The sequence below is a fragment of the Lycorma delicatula genome, chromosome 1 (genome assembly GCF_047948215.1).
Source record: "Lycorma delicatula isolate Av1 chromosome 1, ASM4794821v1, whole genome shotgun sequence".
Lineage (NCBI taxonomy): Eukaryota > Metazoa > Arthropoda > Insecta > Hemiptera > Fulgoridae > Lycorma > Lycorma delicatula.
In genome coordinates this window covers 213,648,349-213,667,503 of record NC_134455.1, presented here as the reverse complement: position 1 = coordinate 213,667,503, position 19,155 = coordinate 213,648,349, and the positions used below count along the sequence as shown (strand labels likewise).

Genomic DNA, 19,155 nt, shown 5'->3' with positions numbered 1-19,155 from the left:
TTCAAACCTGGCAGTCTTTCCAGTCCTTTATCATTCATTCTGAGCTCTGTGCTCTTTCTGGTGTTGAAAAGTTCGTGTTGCGGTTTCTTTCTTGTGAGTATGAAGCGAGTGTTTTTTCATTGATTTTTTTGTTTTATGTAGTAGAAGTTTCATTCACCAAGTGGGCTACAAAAAAGGTGGATCTCAGACTAATTCTGTGTTTTTTTAAACAAATTTTACTCTTAGATTATATCATATTATTATGAGTACTTACTGCTGGAACAAGTAGTCAATTTTTTTTGTTTTTTTTCAGTTAGGAGAACTAATTATGATGGTAGAAAGTTCACATAATCATTTTTAGAATTTAAAACTTATGTTTTTTATTGTTGATTTTTTTTTAAATGTATTTTTACAGGCTCATCCTATGTTCAGGGGATATCATCAGCATGATACGCAAGAGTTTCTAAGGTGTTTTATGGATTTACTGCACGAAGAACTTAAAGTACCTTTAGTTGATCCTCCCACACTACCTAAACATGGTAAACCTTTTTATTAAAAATATATTTTTTATCTTCTGTTGCATAACTGTTGCATCTTTTTTACATTCTGCTGTTCGTTAACAGCTTGTCCCTGTGGTAATTATGCTAAAGATATTACTTAGGTAAGGTAGAACTATATTTTGGTGGGGTTTAAATGCTAAAATGTTGATGTGTAGAAATATCTTTTCATCATCTGAAGAAAGCAACAGGTAATTATTCACTTCTGCCTTTCTACTAAGACTATTCAATCTGGTTTGGGATGCTGATTAATCTTGAGAATAGTCGTGCTATTTTCAGGATATATATATATATATAATTTATTTCTGCTATATAATTAAATATTTATTAATAGATTTGATTGAATAAAAATAATTTGTTAATTTTTATGAAATATTTTACATTATAAATATGTTTAGTTGAATGCTCTTTTCTCAAGGAGGCTTATAGGTCATATAGTTGGCATTGCCTTTCTGTGTGGTTAATCAACCAGTACCAGAGATCTGGCCAGTTATTAAATAAAAAATAAATATGTTTAATATATATATTTACATTATTATTATTATTAATACTTTAAACTTGCTTCTACATTTATATTAAAGAGGAAGATGAGATGGGTGAAATTATAGGTAAAAAAGTCCCAGCAGCTCAATAGAGAAATCATACCTGAGCCCAGCTGAAAACTGGTACACTAACCCCTATATTAACTAGCCAGAGCTTAAAAATACAAATAAAACAAATAATACGGTTTTACTTACACCATACTTAAAACTACTTTTAAGTTAAGGATGTGATAGAAGGAAAAACAATTTTATGATAAGTTAACCTCTATAAGCAGCAGGTAAGGCGGCATTCCCCTGAATATTCCTGTAGTATCAAGTTAATCAGCATTTTTGTTAATGAATTTTTACTTAGTTTTTCAAGCGTCATATGTTTTTTCAAAAGTTTATGAAAAATCATCATAAAATGCTACATGCCTTAACAATATTTACAAATTGTAAAAATTGATTATCAAAATATGGAATCTGCTACAGCTATGTATCATGCACTTTGCAATATTTATGGTGTGTACAATCAGAAAAACAAAAGCATAATTCATCATTTACTTAAAAAAATTCAAAGAGAATTTTCTCTACTTTTATGTTAAATCACCAATTCTCAAAAAAAATGGAAGGAATCAGGAGAATATTGCTGCTAAGAAGGAAGTGTGCATGAAAATCAAAGTTTATCAGTTTCACATCATTCAAAAGAATTGTGCCTTTCTTCAACAACATCATGGTGAATTGTACATCAAGATCTTGGTTCCCACCCTTATAAGATCCAACTAACTCAAGAATAAAAGCCACAGGACCATTCTTTGCATAGACAGTTTGCTGATTGGACTCTAGAGCAGCTCAAAGTGGCTCCAAACAACATCTTTTCAGATTAGGCTCATTTTTGGCTTGATGACTGTAAACAAGCAGAATTGCCATATTGGAATGATTCTATCCGCAAGTTGTTCAACAACAAATAATCACTTTTTGATGTAGATTATGAGCTGGTTAATTGAGCCATTTTTATTTTTTTTGAAAATGAACAGGGAAATAGTGTTACAATAAATGGTGAATGCTGTTGAGCTAGGATTCATGATTTTTTGTTTGCAAATTTGGGAAATTTTTGATTGAGATGTGATTTCAGCAGAATGGTGCCACATGTCACACAGCTGCTGAAACAATTCAGTTATTGCATCAAAAGCTTTTGTAATTCAATAATTTCATGAAATGGTAATATCAGTTGGCTATCAAGATTGTGTGATTTGACTCCTGTAGACTTTTTTTCTGTGGTTATATTAAGTCACAAGTCTATAGCAACAAACTACTAACAATTAATGAAAGCAAATATTCAACGTGTTATTAGTCGAATTCAAGCTGATTTATGCAAACAAATCAAGTGAAATTTTGTTAGCTTGGTTATGTTAAGCAAAGCTGTGAAAGCCATATGAATGATATTGTTTTTCAAACATAACTTGTTAGAAGATTCAAAATAATAAAAAAAATTTGGTTGATATTGTACAAACTTTTTGTTTTATTACAATCTTATTTTTTGTGCTGAAAATGGAATATTCTATATATATATATATATATATATATTCATTTTTGTATATTTTCTTTACAGAAAGAATGTCTGGTCTTGATGAAGATTTGTCAGATGGAGAAATGGAAGGAGAACAGAATACAGGAAGTAGTGTTGTAGTGATGGGTGGTGAGGGTGAGGTTGGTGGAGGGGCATCCAGTCAGTCAGAAGGTGATGAGTATGAGACATGTGATTCTGGGGTTAGTGAAAGAAGCTCATTAAGTGAGGAGGGCAGCAGTACAAAGGGTAGTACCAAACGAAAGTAAGTGGTTTGGATAAAATCATTTCATGTGATAAAAGTGATTTTGTATTGTCATTTTTCTGGTGTTTAATTTATTTAAAAAGTTCAAAATTAACTCATTTACTAAATACCAGTTTATTGATTGTTTTGTCTATTCTTTATTTAATTTGGCTTGGCTATTAATAGAGCCTGTTAATGTGAATTGTAGCAATGTCTCTAGATAAATATGAATTGAGTTTTTTGTATACAGAAGGATTATTTTTTATATTATTTATTTTAAGCTGAATAATCATTTGTGTACTGTAAGAAAACTACAGAATGTAGTTTAGATAAGCATGATTGCTTCATTTAATGGACAAATGCAGGAACACTAGCGATCAGCGTTGAAAAAGAATAAAGAGATGAGCATTCATTTAGAATTGTCTGGTTGTTTTTTCTAGTAGTTAATATTTTGTTATAGTTCTGGACAGCATTCAGAATTATATTCAGTTCTGCAGCTTATATTAATTTCTATTTATTTATCTGTCCATTCTTTGCCTATTTTTTTTTATTTCTTCATCATACTGGATTACTGTAAAAAAATGTACTCAGTTGGCATTGTTTAAAATATTAAATATTAAAACTAATCATGTCTTCTTGCTGCCTGTCTGTAAAACTGACTGCCTGTAGGTGACAGAAAGAATTTATTCTTTCATTAGTCAAAAGATTGTTTACAAGCCGCTTTCACCTAATTCTTATCAGATTTTTAATAATCTTTATTTTTGGGTAATATGTTGATCAAAATTGTTGCCCTTCTCTTCTGTTGTCTCAAATAGAAAACTTGTTATATATTATTGACATCTTATGATCTATAAATTTGTTGTTCTCTGAGATTTGAAATTTAATGAGATTTTTAATTGTTTAACAGAAGTGGATGACATGCTGTTTGAAAAAATTAATGAATTTTATGATTAGTAAGATATAGTAGAGATTTGTTGGTGTTACAATCCTAACAGTATAATGTTTGATTATATACAGTAATTAAAACATACTGAACTTATGTCCTCAAATGTTGTATTATGATTGTAACATCACCACTGGAAGTAGCAGCTGTCAAATTTTAATTTATTTTAACTGAAAATTTTATTTTTATACCTTTAAATATATATATATAATCAAAAGATACTAACATTTTTTTAACTTAATTGGAACTAGAATCTAACCTGGGATCTGCAGGCTCAGAGTATTTGATTTTTTGATTTTATTTTGTAAGGAGAATCTGTAATAGTTGGTGTATAGGAAGAAAGCAAAGGAAAATGTGAAATAAGATCTTGTGGACATTTTTGGGAACATTAAAAATAATTTTATTTAGAATTTATGACCTAGAATATGTGTATTATAATTAGAAAGAAATTAGAGGTTGTTAAAAGTATAGTATGGTTTAAAAAATACAATTGCTAGAAAAAAGTAAGGAAAAGGAGAGAACAGAATGGATGTATTACTTTTAGGTATTAGATGTCAGTTATGATACCAATGTGAGATGGGTTTAATCTTAGTGAGATCAGCACCTAGTGAGACTGCATGCAGTAAAGAACACTGAAAAAATCCTGATGTTTTGATTTCCTGACTTGGAAACAGATAAACAAAGAAGAAAAGGAGTAATGTAGAAATGTTTGATGTAAGCGGTTTCCACTGTGTTGTAATTTATAACATCCTTAGTTTCTATTATTTGTAATAATATCTTGCTGCGCAACACTGAATTTAGCTCTGATAACAAAAGACTTTGCTATAAAAAGAATTCTGCTGATTGTAGAGTTTATTTTTTAAACACAATTTGGGTTTGCTCAGTTGATTTTCTAAGGTTCATTGTTAGATTTTGTAGCTTTGAGTAATAATTGACAAATAATTTCATTAATGAACAATTTTATTATAAACAAATCAGATTTGAAATTCTAAATTGGTTATTTCTTTTTGGATTTTGGTTATTACTTTTGTTAGATTAATAATGATTATTGTTTTTACAGTCGTTCTTTATCGAGATCACCTTCACCTCCTCCTGAACGATTGAGGTCAAAATTAACTAGTACAACAAAAGGTCAGCACCATGGTGAGTAAATTTTTGAAGATTTAGTGCTTTGTGCTTAAGTTTTATTAAATATATTTCAGTGAAGTTTTTATTTTTATATTATTTTTGATAAACACAGTAACGTGCACATAGTAGTGTGCTTTCTGTGTGTGCTAACATAGAAATATTAACTATTCTGTGTATCATTATCATATTTTTTATGCTGTCATACTTTTATTATATAATTATATATTCATTCTTGCTGCAGCTGCAGAATTTACAGATAGGCATCTGTTTTAATGAGTGTTACTTCCTTTCATTTAAAAAGTTATGTTTAGATTTAGAGTATTTGAGAAGTAATTGTACTTACAAAAACTATATTGGTAAATCTTTGCATTATGCTCTATAGGTTCTTCTCCAAGAGGATCACATCGAAGTCGGAAACAGGTCAAGTTTCGCAGTATTATTTCTGATGTTTTTGATGGAAAACTATTGAGTAGTGTTCAGTGCCTAACTTGTAACAGAGTAAGTTGACATTTTTTCTTCAGTTGTTTTGTTTTAGAATTTTTAAAATTTAGATTGTGTGACTTGAAAATTATTCTGTAAAAAGAAAAATAGATAAAGATGTTGATTCAGATCCTGAAATAGTAAATTTTTACAGTAGTTAAAAATCGACACTATGTTAATTTCTTTTTAACTAACATCTAGGAGACATTCTATTTTGTATCCTCTGTCTTAATTTAAGATATTTTAGAATTCTAAAGATAATAATGTTGGGACATTTTCAATTCATGTATACATTTACAAGAATACAATAATAAATTAATGAAACTGCCTAACCGAAAAATGTTAGAATTCTTAACTTTCCTAAGTTGACAACACATATACTGTAAATAACTTAATTGTAATTGTACAGTAGCTGGATTATTTCTTTCTACAATGGCCTGATGAAATATCATTGAAACGACAGTTTTAATACACTGTTGATGATTATCAACACTGTTCCTCAATGTTTTACAAAACATGTGCAATGTTGCACATGTATTTTTAACTGGCGTAAAATAAAAAGATATTTGCAAATTAACCCTTAAATTTTTTTTGTAAGTTTTATCTTCAGCAAGTGGGACTGAGTTTGTTTATTTTTTTTTATTTTATGGAGAAAACTCTTCTTGCCACGGTTGTGTTGGAAGTTTTGCCAGACAGCTTGAATGAAAGTTTTTAAGCAAATATTTACATTTTTGTTAACATTGATTAGTAATAGATTGTTACACTGATATTATATAGCTTAATGTTTTGATATTTGAAGTATTTTCATATAAAAAATAAAATGACAAAAATTATTTTGAAAACTTGTAAAAAATGAATAAACATTATCATATTTCAAATCTCTTAATTCATGAATGCTACCAGTCTCTTTACACTGTGCTTCTGCATCCCTTTCCTTATTTTTATGAAGTCACTAGTTTCTTGTTAATTTTTTCTTCGTGTAAACTATGGTATTTTTAATGTGTTGCATACTGCAAAACTATACAAGAAATACATATACCCCTTAGGAGAGTCATGGTGTGCAGCAAATAAAATTATGTAATCTCTTGCCCCAGAATATTTTTATATTTTTTTTTTATCAAAAAATAATCATGTATATAAATATACAACAGATATTTATAATTATCTCCTTATATGATGTTATTTTGTTTCTTGTTAACCATAAACACTGTAAGTACAAAGGGCACTAGGAAAGTTTTGCATTACGTCTTATCTTTTATATAATTTTTCAAAATAATTTCCACCACACATTTTAAAGTTATCCATCCTTCAAAATTAGTCTTCAAAGTAACTATGCCATGTTTTGTCAGATTTTGGCATTCTCATTGCCCCATGCATTTAGAAGGTCATCATTGCTTGTAAAATGCCTCCCTTTCGGTCTGTGAACAGTGCGAAGTCATGCAGAGAGCATGGTCAGGACTGTAGGAAGGGTTCTGGTAACAATTTTATTCTAGTGTTGGTGGCCAAATACTCAGAGCAAAATTTGGAGCAGTGCACTGGAGCTGTTGTTGTGGTGAAAAAACCTTGTGTCTCTATTGTCTGCTACATTTGTTTGATTGCCCCTTCAAAAAGTTAAGATCTACCCTGACCTGATGTCCTGTGGGATGATATACAACCTATTTCATTAAAACAATTGCACTATGCAATAATAGACTGTCTTTGAGGTGGTTGCTTGCGATATTTAGTCATGAATTGTCTTTGAATGGTAGTAGCCGATTTGAATTCATGAAACAATAAACAACGCTGACCATGCTGTGCACCAACATACAACTCCGTGATGACTGATGGGATATTTCATTTGCATTTGCCACCTAGTTAGAATTTCAGGAAGTAGCAGTGTTAGGCGGAATGCAATGTGAAGATATAGATATACTGCATTCAGTATGTATCAAACAATTATGTAAGTTATTTACTTTTTTCAATATTAAAGATTAGTTTTGTATAACTAATTGAGAAATACCCTCTAATACATTAATAAATAAAAAATTAATTTAACCTCTACATAAATAATAATGATGAAAAACGAATGATTGAAAGATACTAGTTTTCTTCTTAAATTAAAATATTCAGGAAAATTTTATAAATGTATGAATGCCCTGTAATTTAATTGAACGTTTTTGAAGGCTACATTGTTATGAAAGGGATTGTAACTTTCTCTAACCTTTATAGTTTAAGAAAAAATTAATAATAAAGCTACTTCAGACTTGCCCAGGAAGTGAGCTTTAAACAAATATATAAAATTTAAAATTTAATTTTGGAAGCAAGTCTGCAATTAAAGGTTACACGTTTAAATTTCATGCTGACTTGAAAAATGTAAAAAAATTAAAAGAATTGAAAAACCTGTAAAATACTTTTACTTTCTGGTTAAAAAAAAAAAAAATTATAATTGGTTGTTTCTCTAATTTCTTTTAACCCTGTTTTCTTCGTTGTAATATACCTTTTATTTGTTTTATAAGATATTGTTAAATTTACATCCTCCTTTAATTTTTTTTATAAAAAAAAATTTTTTTAATAACATATGTTAATAGAATCTTATTTCATTTTCAGAGAATTATGAGTTCACAACTGATTGAATAAGAAATTAGAGTTTGTCTCAATTTATTGAGGGTTAAATATTTATACCTAAAAATTTAGGAATCAGTGCATTAAAACTAACAACTGTGTTGCTATATTTTAGCAAGTGAACTGATATTTGTCACCTGACCCTCCTTTAGTACCTCACCACTTTGAGACACCAACTTAATATCACTAATGTCCATGCATTATGAAGTCACCATGGTAAATTTGTAGATTTTTGGTCCAGCTAATGCTGGATTATCAACTCAAAACCACCTTTACTCATAAACACATTCACACACACATACATATACATACATACACACACACACTCACACACACACACACAAGACAGGAAAATGATTAACATGCATGTTATTAGTTGTAAATAAAATTCTTAAGGAGGTGAAAGTGTGTGAATTTCATAAACGAATGTGTATATATACAGTAAAAAGTATTCAAAAATAAACATTTAAAATACTCTATAGATAGAGTAGCAGTTGATTAAACTGTAGCTAGATATTAATTTTGAAATTATTATTTAGAAAGAATGAAAAACAAATTTATTTAACAAATAGACTTAATACAACAAATTGGTATAATAGATTTAATTGTTAAGTAATGAAAAAAATTACTGGTCTACATCCTACTTAAAAAAGATTTCCGTACCAAAATTAGGCAAGTGAATAAAAACATTAGCTCTCATTGTTGGGTAGAATGTTGAAAATTAATTATCTAATGTCTGAGAAATGTTAATTGAATTAGGGTGGCTTATTACCAAGGTGTAACTAAAATCTAAATGTGTTAGTTTTGCAAAGTTGTTAAAAGTAGATATATCATTATTGCGATCTTTAATTTTATAATTTCAGATATCAACAAGGGTTGAAACGTTCCAGGATTTATCACTTCCAATTCCTAGTAGGGACCATTTGAACATGTTACACCAAGGTTCTGTCAATTCAACATTGGCTAAATGTACAGAACTGTATTCTACTGATCAAGGATGGTTAAACTGGTTGTGGGAGTGGCTTTGTAGTTGGTTTTGGGGCCCAACAGTCAGCTTGCACGATTGTCTTGCTGCATTCTTCAGTGCTGACGAACTTAAGGGTGATAATATGTATAGGTAATAATTATTTTCATAATAATTTATGAATTAAGTTGTAACTGAATCAGATTTAGTGTAAGGAAGAAGAACATATTAAAGGCTTTTTAAATCTTGGCACTTGTTGCTTAGTTCTTTTATGAACATGTGATTAATTAAAAGCATGTTAGAAAAATAACTGTTAAAAATTGAATATATCATTCTGTGTTTATTTCATATGTTTTCCAGTTGTGAAAAGTGTAATAAATTAAGGAATGGAGTCAAGTACTCAAAAGTTTTGGAATTACCAGAAGTGCTTTGTATTCATTTGAAAAGGTTTCGTCATGAATTGATGTTTTCTTCAAAAATAAATAGTCATGTTACATTTCCACTGGAAGGATTGGAATTAAAACCCTATTTGCATAAAGGTAAGCTTTCTACTATTAAAAAAAAAATTGTTTATTATTTTTATCATATTAGGTATTCATTTATTTTTATATAGTTGTAAAATTATATGGCATTGAAATACTTTGATAAAACTATCCTTGTTCTCTTTAATGCTAATGAACAACTCTCTTAATACTATTCATTTTTAACAACTGACTGGCTATTTAAATGAAACATGATTATTTCACTTCAATAGTTTTTATATGTGAAAAACATAATTATAAGTAGCTAGAATTTTTCTGTCTGTACTGGTAAAGGACTTTATTTTTAAGACTATTCAAGCAACATGGAATCGTTAAAATATAATATTTAATTTCAGAAACAATGAAAATTAGTATAAAAATTAGTTGAGTTTATATCTCGCATAAGTACAGAAGTTATATAGTTATTTGTTTGACTAATATTAGCTACAGGATTATTATCTATACCAATTAAATAATGCTAGTATCTTTGTTAGTGCCACACTAAACATGTTGTCATGAATTTCATTTAGATAAATCAATCTAACTTTAGGACCATTATCACCAAATGATGAAGTCTAATAATCTTATTTAATATAACTTCTAAGTCAGCATGAAAAAATACAAAAATATATTTGATTACATGTAAAAAATTAATTTTTAAAAAAGCTTTTATTTAACTAATATTATTAAAAAAGGAAACAAATTAGAAAACTCCTCTAAAAAGTAAAAAATAAGAATTAAATCAAATTGAGAATTTTAAACAAAAAAATATTATATATTAACAAATATAAAAATGCACAGAAAAGTAAAAAATAAATTATATAAATATCTAATAAATAACCAATAAATAAATGTAATAATCATTAAATTTTAAAATTAAAAGTAATGAAAATATTTAGTTAAATAAAAGTGTGGTGCAGTTTTTATAATTTATTTAAAACAACAGAACATTTATTTTTACAACAATTAATTTTCATTTTCAATAACGACGCCAGGAGGTGGAAAGGTCTGCTGGAACCTCTCCAGTTGAGACTGACTAGCTACAAGTAACAATCTGGGAAAATGCACCCACTCCGCTTTCTTTGTATGTGTTCTCACATAGTGAAATTGATCTTCGAATTCTGCTTGTAACCTAAGCCAAATTGAATGCACTCTTTCCGCTAAAAGTTTCATTTTAATTAATTATGAATTTTTATTTAATGAATTCATAATTACGATTACAGTTATAATAATAATAATAATTAATAATTTTTCAGATTACTGTCAAAATGTAATAATTTTGTGCAAGATTTCTAAATTTAATTTTTATTTTTAATCTTATTAATCCTTAAAGGTCATCTCGGTGCAAATTTGAACTATCAAAGAATTAAAACTTGAGTTGTTTTATTACAGGTAAATAAAGTGTATACATATACTAAACAACCTCATTAAACAAAAAATATATTTTAAAATACAGCAAATGTCTATAAATATTTTCATTACTTTTAATTTTAAAATTTAATAATTATTACATTTATTTTTTATTTATTAGATATTTATATAATTTATTTTTTTACTTTCAGTGCATTTTTATATTTGTTAATATATTATATTTTTTGTTTAAAATTCTCAATTTGATTTAATTCATATTTTTTACTTTTTAGAGGGGTTTTCTAATTTGTTTTTCTTTTTTATTAATGTTAATATTAATATTAGTTAAGTAAAAAGGATTTTTAAAAAATAATTTTTTATATGTAATCAAATATATTTTTGTAATTTTTTTTTTTTTTTTTTAAGACTAAAAAAAATAAAAATATTTATTTTTACACATCGAAGTTACATACTTGTACCAAATTTCAATCATTTTCATATGATAGTTCATGAGAAATGAAAATTTTCAACTAAATGCATGAATTTAGCATAGGGGTAGCGCGTGGGGTTGGGTCATATCAGATTCCAACACCGTAGTGCTGTATTGTCATCAAAGTTACATACGTGTACCAAATTTCATTGATTTTCATATGATAGATCAAAAGATATAGCAGTGCAAGATTTGATTATTTCTAAAGCAAGTTAAATAAAAGCTTTTAATTACAGTTCAGATGTAAATTTCATAAAGAAAGTGGGTTTATGAATTAATGTTTATAAACTTTGATCAGATAATTAAAATAAAAAGAATCCAATTGATTTCATAATAGCCTAGAACATTTTCATAAAGCCTGACTTTAAAATCAAATATTCTGAAGTAAACAAAAATTGGATTCATGGTCTATATTAAAGCTTGTTCTTTTCTTAATTAAATTAATGGGTAGTATCTCTCAGTTAAAATGATCAGCTCACTTTTTAGTTATTAATAAAGAAAAAAATTTTTATGTGTACCCGGTGATTCAAAAAGAACTTAACAACTTTAAAACCATATAAAAGTTTGTTTAGATAACTTACAGATTCAGTTGAGGTTTCATTTCATAGCAGAACATTAAGTTTTGACCCACATAGTTCATCAGTAACGAATTCAACCATCAGTGCCATCACCAATGTTGTTAAAAATGCATACATTTACTGGTGCAGTATATGCTCGTTGTGTGATTTCATTTCACGATTTGCAGTCAGCAACTGCAATTCAACTAATTTTTGTAGAGAGTATGGTAGGGAGCCTCCTAGTAGGCATATGCAGTCCGTCCCACAGAAAAAGTGACTGATTTTATATTCGCGTAACTACTAATGCAATCTGTGAATGGATGCATGAATTAACTAGCGTGGTATTCCGACTACCTTCTGTTGTAAATTTAAAAGTGCTGGCACCACAGACTGCTTGTAATAACCAAAACTTTAACAGTATGTTTTGAACTTCAGTCGTAAAAGGATTAATGGAGCAATGTGTAAACATTAGGTTTTCTTTTAAATTGGGTAAAAGTGTCTCAGACACTTTTAAAATGATACAAACTGTTTATGGTAGTGAAGCAATGAGTCTTAAAAACATTTTTAAGTGGTATGCAAAGTTTCGTAATGGTAGAGAGAGCATTGAAGATGATCCATGTCCAGGAGCATCATCGACAGTTCGAGTAGAAGAAAATGTTCAAAAAGTGGCTGAAATTCTTCGAAATGATCGTTGCACATCTTACCAGTTTAATTGAGGATATCATTGGAATTCCTAAAACAACTGTGCATCACATTCTAACTGAAAATTTGAGCAGAAAGAAGATCTGTTGTTGCTTTGTGTCCTACTTGCTCATTGATAATCAAAAAGATTGCAGAGTGGAACACTACAGAGAAAAGATCGGTTGCTAGGGGACCCTCCAGTCTTCACATCTTGTATCATAATAGGTGATGAAACATGAGTGTTTTCATTGTTTCGACACGATTTCAGATATCCAGAGGGCTACTACTTGGTACTGCAGGCAATTTCAAAGGTTGAGCATCAGGATTGTTTTTGAACAATTTTTCCAATGCTTCCAGTTGTGTATTGACTCACAAGGAACCTATTTTGAATAAAAAGTCATATAAACTAAAAATAAACATCTTGTATTTTATTTTGCATGAGTCACCTTTCCTTTGGCGTGAGTCACAGTTTACTCTTGGCACCAAACCTTCATTGAGATAGGTTGTTCTGTTAAGTATACAAAATCACCAGGATGCCCATGCACTCCTGAAGCTGCTGTTGAACAACTCTGAGAAAGCTTTGCATGTAGTCTGAAGAAATCAACTTAGCGTGTCATGTGAGACTGGCATTGATTGTTTGGTGTGTATACATAAACGATTGCACTTAAAGCCGTACAAACTAACCATGGTCCAACACCTTACAGATGACGACAAATTACTCAGCTGCTGTTTTTTGTGAAAATGATGATAGAATTGCATACAACAATACATTTTTAGACAATGTAATTTTTAGTGATGAGTCAAGATTTAATATCAGTGGCAAGTAGAACACCTGTAACTGCTGAATATGGGGTAGCGAAAACCTTCATGAAACTTTGCAGATGTTCATAGTAGGCCCTAAGGCCAATCTTTTTTGTGTCCTAAGCAAATACTGTACGACCTGCTCTTCTTCCAGGAGGCAACTGTAATTGGTGTCATTTATTTAGACAAGCTTCAAAAGTTTCTAATTCCTCAGTTAGATGATGATGACCAAGATGAATACCATTACTAATAGCATGACAAGGGACACCACCTCACTACAAGGATGGTGGATTGGTCATGAAGGTCCAAATGGCCACTTAGCTTCCCAGACGACCTTGCCAGATTTTTTTTTGTGGTGTTTCATTAAAGATTGGGTTTATGGTACTACTTTTGCCTGCTGATCTTGTTGAGCTAAGACTTCAAATGAACACCACAGCTGCAGAGGTAATACCTGACTTGCTGCCTAGTCTAGAATGAAATTGACTTCAGGTGAGATGTATGTGCAATATATCAAATACAAATGGAAGCCATTTTGAATCAAATTGAATGTTGGGTGACAAACTTGATGTATTTTTCTATGAAGTGAGACCTCAACCAAATCTGTAAGTTATCTAATACATTTTTATATGCTTTTAAAATTGTAAAGTCCTTTTTGAATCGCCTGGTATTTTTCATGTATGAAGACTTTTGAGACTGTGCACTTGCTGAAAAAAGGTAAATATACCTTTAGAACAAATATTTTTTTCAAATTTTTTGACATGATTATTTATTTATTCATTTATCAATAAATAAATGGCAAAGTTTCAGTCCTATTGTGGAAGTAGTTTAGAAATTTAAGAAGTTTTTGAAAATAATTGTTATTTCTGTTTATTTGTGCCATAAAGTGGTGTATACACATTATGCTTCTATAATAAAGTGAATATTATGGAAGAAAGATGTGCTACATGAAATTTTGTTGTATTTGTAAGCTTTTCTGAAGATGAATAAAGATACTGAGAAAAGTGACAGTAATTCTTTTCAAGTTTCCAGAAGAATGGTTGAACAATATACAGATTGATTTTAGCAATACTTGTTTCCATGTTAATCACCTTTTTCTTCTGCTATGATAAATATGATGAATCATATTAAGTGATGATAATATATCTAATATTAATTAATGCATTACAAATCAGGGGATTACTCCAAACAGGATTTATTAAAGTATCGTGGAATGGATAGTGTGTGGGTATAAAATTGTCATTTACACAACTTCCACAAACAGTATTGTGGATTGCCATAAAAAATGTTATTATCTTTTTTATTTTTTATCAGTTGCCAGAAAATGAAATACTTAGCAAATTAATTTAACAAAATTAATAAACATTCACAAGCAGAAACTTCTAAAAAATTTTGTAGGTTTTACTGCATTATAGGGCTGTAAAAATAAAGGCAGCTTGATGTTGTTTAATCAATTCTTACTCAGGAATAATTTAGATTTTTCATGGAAATTTATGTATATAGATAAATTCATCATTAAAATTACTTAACAGTTGTTAAAAATTAAAATAATAAATGATGAAATCATTTACCAGTTAAAATACATAAGCACAGCAAATGCACAAGCTTTAAATTTATTTATTACAAATAATTTTTTGTATTGCAAAAGAAAACCGTATTTTGAACTAAAAAGTAGTAATAGAATCATCCAGACCAGTGCATTGATTCTTAAGGTTTAAGTGAACATTGGGACTTATAAACATATCTAAATATTCAGATTTGTATATGAAGGTTGTGGGTTTTACTGTTATTATTTTCTTTAAAATGGATTTTTTGAATTCTTGTATTAATAGTTATGATTTAATGGATTTGTCTGTCAGATTGTGTATCACAAGTGACCAGTTATGATTTGGTGTCTGTTATTTGTCACCATGGTGCAGCAGGCAGTGGAGGTCATTATACATGTTATTCATTAAATGCACAGTCAGAGCAGTGGTATGAATTTGATGATCAGTGTGTTACCAGAGTTAGTCCTGATATTGTACGTACTTGTGAAGCATACGTGCTTTTCTACCGGTAATGTATTTCTCCTTTCTGTATGCGCACACACACACACACACACACATATATATATATATATATATATATTCATTTTTTAGAGTATATAGTTTTATAATCACAAATAAAAGTAAATCTAACATTTTTAATTATTAGTATAATTTTCAAACAAATAACTGTTTGTTTCCTACAGAACTGCTTGTAGAATTCTAGTTTTATTATTACAATTTTAAATTCATTCATGGGTTAATTAGAATAAGCATGTAAGAAAAGGATATAAATTAATTAAAATAAAACTGAATATTTGCAATAATTAGTTTAAAAACTCTTTTGAATATTTCAAAAACTTATGATTGTTTCTTGTTTATAATTGTTTGAAAAGAGAAAGGAAATTGATTGTTTTCCAAGTAACTGACAAAAATAAGTTTTATATACAGAATGATTCAGGAGGAATGGAAAATAATTTGGGAACTGATTTTAAAGCTTGAAATACAGAAAAAAGTTCATACAAACACATATTTGAAAATTCTTTATTATCAAGTTACAGTTAGTAGAAAGTTTTGCCTGAATTTCAGTTCACTCGTTAAATGAGGTCATACTGAAATTTTTAGGGAATTATATAGCAGCTAAACTTGATGGTGTCTTGTGTTTTTAAAAAAAACATACCACTGAACTACAATACTGAAAAATCAAATAAAACAAGACCCAGAACTGTATCTCCTGAATTTTGTATGATATCCAATGTAAAACAGAAAAATTCGGTGAAAAAAAAAAAAACAGTTGTTTTGGTTTGAAGTACAGTAATTTTTTTAATAAACTAATTATACATTTTATTATCAAAACTGCTAGAGAATTTAATTTTGAAAAAATTGATGTAATAAAGTGTATGAAAAACAAAAAACAATCAACTTTTATTATTAAAAAAAAAAATTAACAGAGTAATGTTATGAATTTAAAAAATTAAAAACAGCTGTTTTTAGTACAGTAAATTTAGACTGTTGAAAAATTAGCTTGAATTTTTAATAATTTTTGTGAGAAAGGTGCACCTCCCAGCATTCATGTTTCATCTGAACATCACCCGTTGCATGATAATGAAAAGGAAAACATTCTTCAGTTGTCACAGCTCAATCCGACGAGCACACAAAGAATTTCTATACTACTCAACATTTCACTAAATATTGTATGCAGGAGGACATTACATACTCACAGACTGCAGTTTTGTCAATGGGTTAGCAATAATCACCACTTAGTTCTGTTTATACTATTTTTGTACAAAGCTACTTTTACCTGCAGTGGCATAAACAAAAGGAAAACCCACATGCTGTAGTTTAATCAAATTTCCAGCAACGATTTAGGGTAAATGCATGATCGACAACCAATTAATAGGTCCTTTTCTGCTAGAACAATGTGTCACGAGGAGAAATTATCTGGAATCTTAAAACAATGAATTTCTTACAGTGCTTGAAAATGTTTCACTGGCGAATTGAAATGTACTACCAATTTAATGGAACACCAACACATTTCATGTGTTGGTGTTCCATTAACAAATTGTCTTATATCATGAAAAATTTACTGGCAAATGGATTGGATTTAGAGAGTCAATTGACCACCTACATCACCCAATCTTACTCCTTAGATTACTTTTATGTGGATTGATGAAAAAGCAAGGTAAGCAAGCATAAATTAAGCACACGTGATGAACTGATCGCTTACATTCTTAATGCTGCTGCCCCTCATCAAGGAATACGAAGATATCATTAGATTGATGATAAAAAATGTAAGAAAACAAGTTGAAAAGTGCATCAATATCAATATTAATTTTTACAGTATAAACCACAGCAAGTGTTATTTTAAAAAGGAAATTTAAAAAAGTGTTTTAATTTTTTGTAGGTTTAAATTTATTGTACTAATAACAGCTGTTTTTAATTTTTACAAATTCATAACATATTTCTATTAAGTTTTATTCTCTTGTTTTTAATAATAAAACTTTTTTTTCTTTATAGACTATTACATCAGTTTTCTCAATTAAATTTCCTACGAGTTTTATAATAAAATTTTCTCATTTATTAGTCATTTTTACCAAAATTACTTTACAGTACTTCAAACCCAAAAACACTGTATTTTCTGACACCAAATTTTTATGTTAATGTTGAATATCATGAAAATTACATGGCAGATACAGTTCCGGACCTGTTTTATTCAATTTTTTTGGTGAAAGAACAAAAGAAATCATAGGTTTATTCCTTACATAACCTTAAAAATTACAGTATGGCTTCATTTTATCAGGGGAACTGAAATCCGGGTGAAATTTTTCAGTAGCCACAACTTGACAACAAAGCATTTTCAGACATACGTTTTTGTGAACGTTTCCTTATTTCAAGCTCTAGAATCAGTTCTAAAATTATTTTCCTTTCCTCTTGAATCACTCTGTATATATGTGTATGTGTATTTATATTAAGATAACAAAAGTATACATAAAAGTAAATAAATCAATAAACATTTTAGATATGTTATTTTAGAAAAAAAATTAAAGAAAATTCCAATCTTAAAAATGAAACTGAAGATTATCTACTTGTCTTTGAAAAGGTATTTATTTACAAAAATATAAAATTATCAAATTAATAAAAGTAATAAATATAAAAATGTAAGTATAAGGTGCATTTATATTTGTGTCAATTTTCTATTTATATTGAATTATTGAGGTTTAATCAAGAAATGGAAAAACAGGAAAAAATATCCAACCTTGTAAAAAAAATAGACCTAGTTGTTTTTAAGAGATAGTTTAAAAATAATATTTCCAGAATATTAAGAAAATATGTGGATTTTTATTCAGTTATATTTATATAATATTTAATTATAATTTACTATATTTATATTTAATCAATTATATTTGTAGATATTTTAATCAATTGGTAAATTATAAGTGAACTGATGCAAGCTTTCTTTACCTTTTTCACTACATACCTAGTGAGTCAAAAGTGTGGAAACCCTCAACATTTGGAATGGTTTAAAACCATTCCAAATAGAATACTGTGACTTTCAGAATTTAGTCAACTACGAGGTGTGATAAAAAAATATGGTGAATAATTTTTTATTAAAAAAAGTAATAAGGTTACATAGAATTCGATTTAATCTCCTTCAAAGTACTGTCTTTGGCCAGCAATGCACTTATCCTAGCGTTGACTCCATGACTGGAGGCAGTTCTGGAAGGCGTCTTTCGGAAGGGCTTTCAGCTACTCGGTCGTGGCCCTCTCAATGTCAGCAATGGTGTCAAAACGTTTTCCTTTAAGCACAGTTTTAATTTTTGGGAAGAGCCAGAAGTCGCATGGTGCTAAATCCGGTGAGTATGGCGGATGTGGGCAGACAGGAACACTTTTTTCGGCCAAAAACTCGCAAATGAGAAGCGAGGTGTGACACGCGCATTGTCGTGGTGAAGAAGGAAGCCATTGGTCCATTTTTCTGGTCGCTTTATTCGTACGTCGTTTCGCAAACGTTGCAGTACACCCTTATAAAATTCAGAATTTACAGTTGTTCCCCTTGGAACGAACTCTGATCGCACTATGCCCTCACCATCGAAAAAACAATGAGTATGACCTTGATGTTGGATTTTGACTGATGTGCCTTTTTAGGGTGAGGAGATGAACTGGTTTTCCATTGGGAACTCTGCATTTTGGTCTCAGGGTCATAGCCATAGACCCAAATTTCATCTCCAGTTACAATTCTGGCCATGAAGTCTG

General features: G+C 29.2%; 1 protein-coding gene across 9 annotated transcripts in view; it reads left to right on the top strand.

Annotated features, from left to right (window-relative positions):
- The window catches only part of Usp20-33 (Ubiquitin specific protease 20/33), a 130,978-nt gene that overhangs the window by 67,870 nt on the left and 43,953 nt on the right, over nucleotides 1–19,155 (top strand). For all 9 annotated transcript variants that reach the window (XM_075371893.1, XM_075371884.1, XM_075371900.1 and 6 more), the window contains 7 exons: nucleotides 395–518; nucleotides 2,670–2,889; nucleotides 4,872–4,954; nucleotides 5,322–5,437; nucleotides 8,884–9,137; nucleotides 9,345–9,523; nucleotides 15,241–15,436. In XM_075371893.1, the coding sequence (XP_075228008.1) occupies nucleotides 395–518; nucleotides 2,670–2,889; nucleotides 4,872–4,954; nucleotides 5,322–5,437; nucleotides 8,884–9,137; nucleotides 9,345–9,523; nucleotides 15,241–15,436 (1,172 nt within the window). The remainder of the gene's footprint in view (nucleotides 1–394; nucleotides 519–2,669; nucleotides 2,890–4,871; nucleotides 4,955–5,321; nucleotides 5,438–8,883; nucleotides 9,138–9,344; nucleotides 9,524–15,240; nucleotides 15,437–19,155) is intronic.